This window comes from Emys orbicularis, chromosome 6 (assembly GCF_028017835.1).
Source record: "Emys orbicularis isolate rEmyOrb1 chromosome 6, rEmyOrb1.hap1, whole genome shotgun sequence".
NCBI classification, from domain to species: Eukaryota; Metazoa; Chordata; order Testudines; family Emydidae; genus Emys; species Emys orbicularis.
Window position 1 is genome coordinate 50570335 of NC_088688.1, and position 11272 is coordinate 50581606.

The following is an 11272-nucleotide window of genomic DNA, read 5'->3' on the forward strand; positions in this document are numbered from 1 at the left end:
TGATGCATTTTTTGTGGCTGTGAATTTGGTAGGGTACTATTTATAGCACAGCTCAAATCATAAGTTGTTAAAGTCAAAAGCACTTAGTAATATTATGATGTTTGAATGCTCTTAAACATGAAGGAAATCTTAAGACAAGAACCTTTTCTGAGAAACAGTTTTTAAAATGGAACATTCATTTATTGGTTAGACTTACTTACAGAATTTAATTCAACACTTAAAGAGTTAAGTATGTTGCAAAATCCCAAAATAGTTGTTTTTATCACCATTTAAAAATGAGTGGCTAATATATTAAAATAAAATATTTTCCTCTTTCTGTGTACATTCCCTTAAATGATTGACAAAATGGGCTAGTTCTCCTCGGCCTTACACAGGTTTTATGGCAGTGTAATTCCACTGACTTAAGTAGGGTTATTCTTGATTTACACCATTGAACTAAATTGAGAATTGGGCCTAATGTTGTACTATGAAGATAACCTTAGCTAATTGATTACATGGAAAATTACTTACCCATCACTGAAAATACCATCTCACTGGAATATCACTCTTGGCTTTTGTGCTCCCAACATGATAGGTACAGGGCAGAACTCCCCTAACATTAAAGACTTTTGTCTGTCTGAAATAGCTCAGCAGAAGATACAGGTTCCTTCTAGCCAGTTTCTAAAGTGCTAAGGAACTACAATTTCTTCTTATAAGCTGACTGTAAAATGTATTTATTATTCAGTAACTTTTCCTGGAGAGACCAACTGACAGATCCTTCACATTGGCTCTCCATTCCAGGCTAAATGCATGTGTCACTACAATGCGTACTATTTGAATTTGGAAGTCCAGCTGTAAATGGAGATTGTCCCTCATTTCTATTAGTTGCTGGGATGTAATGTTACATAACTTGCTTCCACTGGAATCTTGGGATCTATTGAGATTGTCTTGAGGAGAATATCAAAGTTGTTGTTGACATCACACTCGTCATTTGTAGCATTGTAAGATAACACCTGCTGCCTTGGACAAATCTTTTTTGCTAGACAGGTGATATCTGAGATCCTGTACTGAGGCAGGAAGGCTTTGAGTCAAGTCATATCTACCCAGGCTCCAACTGGCTCCTGAGGACAAGCTGGGACTTTGGATATTTTATCATGACCAGTGTGACTCCCATACTCAAATGGTGATATGAACTGATTCTTAGACACTTTTCAAATGTTGTTTTTGATTATCCAGTTGTCCAGAGAGGGGAACATGTACCCACACCAAGAAACAACAGGATTTCTAGCAATGTGTCTACCTGAGGCTCCCAAGAGCTTTCGGAGAGGGAGGAGAAGGGACAATATGCACGGTTTCTTGGACACCAGGTGGAGTAGCTCTATTGAATATTACTCAGGCCATATATCAGAGACAATCTAGGCCCAGTGAGTGAAAGGCCTGAAGTCTCTGAGAGGGAGGTCCCTGGAAGCTGTTGTAAGTAGCAGACTACCTAAACATTCTGAAGCCTTCCAAGAACAATTTGTGCTCAGGAAACATGTTCTTCCTGGAATAGAATGCAAGATCTTCAGGGCAGGGACTGTCTCTTACTCTGTTTTTACAGCGCCTACCACAATGAATCTGCAAACTTAGTTGGGGGCCCTAAGTGCTACTGTAATACAAATAATAAATAGTGTTTGATAGTGAAGGTATAAGAGGAAGAACTAGCCCTTTATTGATAGGGGCCGTTAGGCCCTCATGCTGTCTTCTCTTAAGAGAGCATCTTGGACCACAATCATACTTCCAAAAGGCTTTGGGCTTACTTCCCCCTCTTCTTGCAACCAGAGGCGCATTACATCTTGGGGGGGAAAAATGTATAAGTTATATAAGGTTTTGAAGTGTTCAAGTAGAGTGGGAACATCTAAAGATCAAGGTAAGAGGCATGGAGAGAGTTGAAAATAAATGCACCAAACATAGCTGAAGTAGGAGGCCACAGGAGCCGTGAACACTGGAAATGTACTGATATGCAAAAACACTCGGGACAAAAAAAATGTCAAAGCTATGACACAAAAGCACCAAAATGGAATTACAAAACGTCAAGTCCAAAGCAAAAAACGAAGTGCTCCAAGCAATGTATCAAAGCTTACTGGATTGGAAAGAATGGCAAAATAAAGCCATGGCCTTCTTGGTTATGTCTACAGTGCACCTGGGAGCATGCTTCCCAGCATAGATTAACAGGTGCTGGCTCTGCTTGAGCTATCATGCTAAAAATTGCTGCATGGCAGTGGCTTAGAGTAGTTTCCTGAGTACAAGTCTGCCTGATCCCCTCGATACAGACTCAGGCAGCTAGTGGGAGCTACCATCCATGCCACCAAAGCCATATTGCTACTTCCTTATTTGTATTCTGAGTCACATTCTCTTGCAGTGTTTGCTAGGAGATACAGCACTAGACTGGGTTTCAGGAGAGCTGGGCTCTATTCACAATTTGTAGAAAATTCCAATTTAGTTATACCTATACCAATCCTCTTAAGCAATAAGGATACCCAGGTGGCAGTAGGAACTTAATTTGAAATCACTTGTGTTGCACAGGTTTAACTAAAGACTTAATTTATCCTACCAGACTTTTATTACGAGTGAATATACATGTGAAGGAAAGAACTCAGCTTGATTTGACTGGCTGAGTTTGCAGAACTGGTAGTTTAAGAAAAATGTCTTCATTTGTACACTGAGCAAGTTTGATATTGAATCATTTCAAAACAAAAATGTTGGACTTCACAATGCCATTTTTACAGAATTGCTTAGAGATCCAATCTCAGCGTATTATAGGCAGAGCTGATAGTGCCATCTATAGTGAAGGTTGCCTGATAATTCCCATTATGAGAGATTGTTCAGTTGCTTAGAACAGTGGTTCTCAACCAGGGGCTACACAGATCTTCTAGACAAGTTAGATTTCTTCAAGTCACCAGTGCCTGATGAAATAGAGCCTAGAATACTCAAGAAGCTGACTGAGGAGATATCTGAGCCATTAGTGATTATTGTCAAAAAGTCATGGAAGATGGGAGAGATTCCAGAGGACTGGAAAAGAGCAAATATAGTGCCAATCTATAAAAAGCAAAATAAGGGCAATTCAGGGAATTACAGACCAGTCAGCTTAACAGCAGTACCTAGAAGGATAATGGAGCAAATAATTAAGCAGTCAATTTGCAAACACCCAGAAGATAAGGTGATAAGTAACAGTCAGCATGGATTTGTCCAGAACAAATCATGTCGAACCAACCAAATAGCTTTCTTTGACAGGGTAACAAGACTTGTAGATTGGGGGGGGGAGGGGGGGAGGAAGCAGTATATGCAATAGACCTTGACTTTAGTAAGGCTTTTTGATACTGTCTCACACGACCTTCTCATAAACATACTAGGGAAATACAACATAGATAGAGCTACTCTAAAGTGGATGCATAACTGGTTGGAAAGCCATTCCCAGGAAGCAGTTATCAGTGGTTCACAGTCAAGCTTCAAGTGAAGTCCCACACAGATCAATTCTGGGTCCAGTTCTGTTCAATATCTTCATCAGTGATTTAGATTATGGCATAGAAAGTACATTTATAAAGTTTGCAGATCATACCAAGATGAGAGGGGGTGCAAGTGCTTTAGAGAATAAGATTAAAATTCGAAGTGACCTGGACATACAGGAGAAATGGTCTGAAGTAAATAGGATTAAATTCAATAAGGACAAATGCAAAGTACTCCACTTAGGAAGGAACAATCAATTACACACATACAAAATAGGAAATGACTGCCTAGGAAGGAGTACTGCAGAAAGGGATCTGGGGGTCATAGTGGATCATAAGCTAAATAGAGTCAACAGTGTAATATCATTGCAAAAAAAGCAAACATCATTCTGGGATGTATTAGCAGGAGTATGGCAAGAAAGAAACAAGAAGTAATTCTTCCGCTCTACTCCGTGTTGATTAGGCCTTCAACTAGAATATTGTGTCCAATTCTGGGCACCACATTTCAGGAAAGATGTGGACAAATTAGAGAAAGTCCAGAGGAGAACAATGATTAAAGGTCTAGAAAACATGACCTATGAGGGAAGATTAAACACATCCATTTTTTTCAGTCAGAAGAGAAGACAGGGGACATGATTGTTGTTACAAGGATGAGAGAGAAAAATTGTTCTTGTTAACCTCCGATAGGACAAGAAGCAATGTGCACTCCACTCAGTGTGCAGCGGCAGTCAAAAAGGTGGACAGAATGTTGGGAATCATTAAGAATGGGATAGAAAAGACAGAACATATATTTCCTCTGTATAAATCCATGGCACACCCACATCTTGAATACTGCATGCAGATGTGGTTGCCTCATCTCAAAAAAATTACATTGGAAAAAGTTCAGAAAAGGGCAACAAAAATCATTAGGGGTATGGAACAGCTTCCATATGAGGAGAGATTAATAAGACTGGGACTTTTCAGCTTGGAAAAGAGATGACTAAGGGGGGATATGATTGAGCTCTATAACATCATGACTGGTACAGAGAAAGTAAATAAGGAAGTGTTATTTACTCCTTCACATAACAAGAACTAATTTCACCAAATGAAATTAATAGGCAGCAGGTTTAAAACAAACAAGGAAGTATTTTTTCACACAACGCACCGTCAACCTTTGGAACTCTTTGCCAGAGGATGTTGTGAAAGCCAAGACTATAACAGGGTTCAAAAAAGAACTAGATAAATTCATGGAGGATATGTCCATCAATGGCTATTAGCCAGGGTGGGTAGGGATGGTGTCCCTAGTCTCTGTTTGCCAGAAGCTGGGAATGGGCGACAGGGCATGGATCATTTATGATTACCTGTTCTGTTCATTCCCTCTGGAGCACCTGGCATTGGCCACCGTCAGAAGATGGGATACTGGGCTAGATGGACCTTTGGTCTGACTCAGTATGGTCGTCTTATGTTCTTAATGGGCTTACATTGTAGCAAGGGTGGTTTATGTTGGACATTAGGAAAAACTTCCTGACTGTCAGGGCAGCTAAGCACTAGAATAAGTTGTCCAGGGAGGTTGTGAAATCTCCATCATTGGAGATTTTCTATAGCAGGTTAGAGAAACACCTGTCAGGAATGGTCTAGATAATACTTAGTCCTGCCTTGAGTGGCAGGAAACTGGACTAGAAGACCTCCCAAGGTTCCTTCCAGTCCTATGATTCCTGAGTCTGAAAAGTCCTCTGCTGTCAGCCAGTGCTATGAAACCCATGGACAACTTTATTTCTGGAATTTCCTAACTTTTGAGTGCTTGACTTGGCAATCTTATCATCCTTTTATAGTTGTTTTTTGTGAAGATAGTTTTCCTACCAAACTGCAAGTGACAAGAGCTTTTCATTGGAAGAATGGTCTGGATCAAAAAGCTGGCTTTGAAAAAAAGCTGTTCACAAAAAACAAGTAAGCACAAACATTTTTCAGAGCAGACATCTATGGCCCCTGCATGGTACAGAGTTAAGGAAAAATGTGATAATCATGCTTGAATGGAGTTAGATATGGTAGAAAAGAGGGAGCAGATCTTTACAGTGTATACTCCCCTCAACTACCAGCAGTCCCTATACATTTGAGGTTCCATGGAATTTTAAGTAGAGTAGTCAGGGAGAAATCACTTTAGGTGACACAGTCACCTTTAAAACCACATTTTCCTGTGGAAAATCCTTTTGAAGTTAATGCACTAAATTTACATCAATGGCTTCAGTTCTCATCCTAGCTGCTCCTAGGAAGGCTGGGACATAGCCAGGGACTAGGAACCCATGACAAGATCACCTGGCCACACAGCCAATCATGCTACCATGGATTAGGGGGCCCAGCTCAGGGTGTACAAGAGCTAATGCCATTCTCTGCGGGGGTTGAGGCTAGCATTTGCTACAGATTGTTAGGTTCTGCATGAATACAAACCATGCACTTATCCTTTCCATGGGGCTAGTATTGCCTTCTCCAACTGAGGAAGTGTTTTTGCATCAAAGGGGATGATAGGGATTGTAAGTTTCAAATAGATAATAAACATACTTATACTGATGGCACAATAATTAACTTTTTTTTGTTAGAAGACATTTTGTAATACTATTTGGATTAGGACTAAAGCTGCAACACCACAAATATCTACTGAATATTTCTAGAAGCAAGTGTCTAGTTTCAGTATAATTCACAACCACCATGTTAATAAGAATAAAAGATTCATTTGTATAAAGTATGTGAAAATAAAACAAATTTAAAATGTATAGACTTTTAGAACTGAGGTGATAAAAGTGCCAAATAAGAGTCGAAACCTAGAGTATCCGTAAGATTTGTATTAAAGGACAAAAGCAGAGACTGAACTTTAAGTGGGAAAGAAACATACATGTTGGAAATCTTAAAGTATGACATTAAAGTATGACAAGTCCAGCTCATGATGAAACATTTATCCATTTTTGTTTAATAAGTTACTCCATTATTGAATATGCAGTATTTAAAAACAATCAATAATTCAGAAATATTGTTATTGATTGTTTTTAAATTGAAGCTGTTTAATAAAAACATGAATTGTACATTATTTTGTATCAGTTTTGTAGTCTGTTTTACTTCAGAATTGTAGCTATTTTGTATAATTTTCCCACATTAAGCCCGTTCTCTGTTCCTTAGGGGCTTGTAACTCCTACTAATCAGCTTCTGATAATAGTTCCATCAATGTAGGTAGAGAATAGCTATCATATAGCCTAATTCTCCATTGCCCTGCACTTTATGTAGTCACTTATATCTGTGCAAAGTGAGTACACACTGGGTGTAAAATGCTACCAAATCAGAATAAGTGTTTTTTGTCAATGACTCAAGGTATGGGGCCACAGAGAATCAGGCCCATAGTGTTTTAGTTTTCTATTATGAAAAATATGGTGAAAATATATTATTTGTCACTTTGCAGATTATAGCAGCAGAGTAAATTTAGCTGAACACACTTATCTGCTAAATCTAAGATGAAACTCATCTCAGAGTCCATCCAAGAATCCCATGTTAAGGGCCTTTGTGGTGCAGAGGACCTTGTGTGGGCTCTCTGCTTTGGGGAATATTTATTCCAAATGAATAAAGCTGCAAGTATGTACATGTTGTATAAATCTATTAACACTTTAGTACAGTGTTAAAAATTCACAAGTTGCTTAATCTGTTCAGTTTGCAATGACTGCCTCCTTACCAACATTTTGTTACTTTTGAACTCCTTGGGAAAAGCAGGTGCTGTTGGAATTAGGGTTTTTTGTCCAAAAGAAACAATTCCAGAAATCTTGTTGCTAAAACTAATATCTGGAATTGGAGGATGAGGATTCACATTTAAAGGTGGAAGGAAACCTGGCCTAGTTTGGGCAATGTGATCTAAAGAGAGGGCTCCTGACCCTCGTCTCTCTAAAACAGCATGGTTTCTCCTGTTCAGTGGACCAGGAGGCATGTTCTCTAGCAATTCTCTGGAACTTGATAACAAAGAGGGAGAAGGAGAGAGAACCTTTTTCTTTCCTAGAAGTGATTTGCTATCTTCTGTGGTGGCAGGACTCAGACTAGTAGTTAGCTGAGAATCAGAGCTGTAGTGATTTGCCCCTAAGCTTCTTTTTTGAATAATACTTCTCAGGGTTGAAACAAATCTCATTTGCACTGAATCTGAATCCTGATCCACAGGAATTTCACTCTGGCTATGGTTTCCCTCAGCATAAAGTGACTGAGAATTTATCTCCTCATATGACAACTTTCTTGAGCCAGTTTCATCAAAGATTTTCAACAAATGAGCAGTGTCTTTTACATCAATGCTTTGGTGTCTAGTAATATATCTCTTGGATAAGGCTAGACCATTGACTTTCAGAGACAGTTCTTCCTCTGGAGTTATATCCTGAAGTTCTTCTTGTAAAGAGGAAATTTTATTCTGATGGAACAGAGAGCTTTTTATCCAAGACTCAGAATGCAGACGCTGCACTTGTGCCAGCTTGGGTCCTACATGTGTTAAATTTGGTTTTCTAGTAGGAGAGACTGGCTCAGATATATTTTCCATGCTTCCAGGCTGATCTGGATCTTTAAAGCTAAAAAGAGGTTTTTCTGTTTCACGTGAATTTGAAAGTGGAGATGTTTTAAGTTCTATTTCTGATGGGGAAGTGCAGGCAGTTGGAGAATGGCATTCCTCAATGTCATTAGGAGGCACATTTAAGTACTGTTTAGTTGTCTGTTTTCCAGATGGAGACTTGTCTGTTGTAATGATGATTACTTCTTTTCCTCTTGCTTTACAAGCATTTAGGAGAACTTTCAGGGTCTCTCGGTCTTCAGAGTTTACTGCATAAACAAGTGCAGAGTAACCAGAATGGTCTTGGAGACTTAGGTCAGCTCCATTTTTCAGCAACAAAGAAACCACTTCAGGGCCAGCCTTTTCCAAGCATGCGTGCATCAAGGCTGTCTTTCCAGATTTGTCCTGTATATTTGGATCTGCCTTATTTTCCAGCAGATATTTAACCATTTTTGCTTTGCTAACACTCTGCTGGTCCACATGCTGTGTCTTACAAGCAATCATTAAAGGTGTTACACCTCGGTCGTTACTCTCATTAATGTATGCTCCACCTTCTAACAACAGTCTTGTGAGGCGAAGTCTTCTTTGATAAACAGCTTTTATAAGGGAGTTCCCGTCAGCTGATACCTCTACAGCTTCATCCATCATACCAGTCGTGCCCTTGTTCTTCCCTAGCTGTCGAAAATAACACCTAATTTTCAGGGAGAACGAATAGGAAAAAAATTAACCAGCCTATAATTTCCTTATTTGATAGTAATTTGTGAAAATATAATCTTTCCATTTTCATGAACAAGCACAACATTTTTAAATATTAAATTACATTGCCATATTAAATCATTGATTTACATCTTTAAGGAATAACTGTTCCCTTTTTAATGTTCATGCTTATTCAGTAGTAGCCTATATTACACCCCATACGGTATACACAAAGTGATTCTAAACTCACTTACACTAGCTTTACACTGATTTCACTCATTTGACATTTGATATAATCCCACTCAGATTGGAGCTATTCCTGGTGTACACAAATGGACACAAGATCAGAAGTAATCCTACAGTATTTTCTCACATCAGCATTAGATAATATATCACATTTCAAACACTCTTTTTAGGAAAACCACAATGCAAAACAAAAACAAAAAACAATCTACAAATTAATTAAGACAGTATATAACAAATCTGGGTGATAATGGAACAACAAAATCAAATACTAATAACATATTTCTACACTAAGAAATATACATTAAAGACTATTAGGAAAATTAGTAAACACATCTAATACAAAAAAATAATAATTCTGAGTATATATTACCATCCTTGTGCTGCTTTGAAAATATACTCCTGAGGCTGAAATAGCAATAATTGGGTGACATACAGTACGTTTCATCCATCTTGGGGCTCACTGGACTGAGAAGGATCAAGTGCCTCAGCATACAATATCAACTCTAAAAGAAAACAAACATCTGATAACAAAAGTAAAACGTTGTGATATTTTAAACTCATTGAGTAGGAGTTCACTGTAATGAAAAATGTTTTGTTTTATTTTGTATTTATAGTAGACATTAAAGATATAATTAAAAGTAACTTAATTTTATGTTTAACCAAGGAAAGGTAAATTACTTCACCTACCCCCTACCCCCAAAATATTAACAATTTAAAGTATCAATATAGATTCAACACAAAATCAGACAATTAAAAAAAACTATTGATAAAAGTGTTTACAATTTAAGAGGAATAAAAATGTCTCAAATGTATCCTTTTCCATTTTTAAAGTAATGGATTTGTTTTGTTGCAGCTGACATGAATACTTGGTTACATTTTCCCCTCTATAATAGCATCATATTGTGGTATTAACTGATGTATTTAATTTGGAAGTAATTTTAAATTACAGTAGGACCATAAACTAGCTCCTAATTCTAGTATCAAGGCCCAGCTGCATTTGCTTCTTTTTAAAGTCAACTGGTCTCTAGGCCCTCAGCACAAGCAAGTCTACTTCTGGTCTGTCTGTCGTGGGTGCTCACTAGTTCTACCTTTCCTACTCTAACTACATGGAGCTGTTGTGAAGGGCTTTTCAAGGTATTAGAGGGCAGGAGGGAACCTTCTGCAAAGGAACCTTCTAGCAGGTTTAGATAATTTTGACTCCTCTCCTCTTGTAAAAGCAGAGGGAAAAATACTGATGTATTTGTTACCATAAAACAAGCTATTACAAAGAAGCTGATTCCCTACATTTCTTTTGTTTCAATATTATTTGTACAATTTTATATTAAACAATTCCTTCATTTTTTTTCTTTTTTCTTTAATTAAAAAACAAACATTCTTTATTCCTCCTGAATACCAAGACTAGTAACTTTTCAGACTACAACTATACTCTTAGTAATTTTACAATGTTGTCCTAATGGAACTGAATTCCATTTCTATCTGTAGCACAGTGTTTCTTCAAACATATGACTATTAACTGTATAGGCATAACATTGCAATTTGTACTGTTTCATAGATAAAATGCTATTTTTCATAGAGAACTTCAGGAGACAACATTAAAGTTCAAAAACTCATATTTTAATATCTAGTATGACCCATACAATGAAAATGCTTGTAATGTTTCAGAACACATCTGAAGAAAAACAATTTTCACTCATTTTTTAGTCCGTTGGCGCTTTACTCTGAATCCTGAGAATCAAAGGATGACTTTTTAATAACACTTTCAAAATGCAAGTTTCAATATAATCAGTTTAAATAAACATAATGGAACTTCTATTGCAGGAATGTTCTTGTTCAGTTGAATTCATTCTACTTGAACATGCTGTATAGATGTAAATTATCTGGTTTTAGGAAGTTGCAAAATCCAGTATCATCATATGCAATGAGAGCTTTCAGTTAGATGGTTTAAAACATTTGTATTCATCCAGGCTCATGCTGTGTTGCCTCCTTAACATTACATCCTATCATTGACTTTATTACACAACAATGAATGTAGTCATATATGGTAGTGTTGTTTTTTTTTTTAAAAAGGAGCTGTCCTCCAATGTTCTTCATGGGGGGGGGGGGGGGGCGGGAAGGGCGGAAGCAAGAAACCAAGTGTTCACCATGGAATGACATTCACTTCTGCACAGAGGGCCAGGACAAGGTTTGTTCACCACTTTTATCCCACAGAAGCCCTATTTTGAGGATTTAAGTGGTACATAGGCCTTGTGCTGGCCCTCCACACAGGGGTAAATTTCCTCTCCTCTGTGTGATCACTGGCACAAACCAGGGGAGGGGGGGAGGGGAGATT

General features: G+C 37.9%; 1 protein-coding gene across 1 annotated transcript; it reads right to left on the reverse strand.

The window, feature by feature from the left end:
• Positions 1-7101: 7101 nt before the first annotated feature.
• ANKRD34B (ankyrin repeat domain 34B) lies at positions 7102-8649 on the reverse strand. The gene has a single exon (XM_065406956.1). It carries the CDS (start codon positions 8647-8649, stop codon positions 7102-7104), a length of 1548 nt encoding a protein of 515 aa, XP_065263028.1.
• Positions 8650-11272: the final 2623 nt, after the last annotated feature.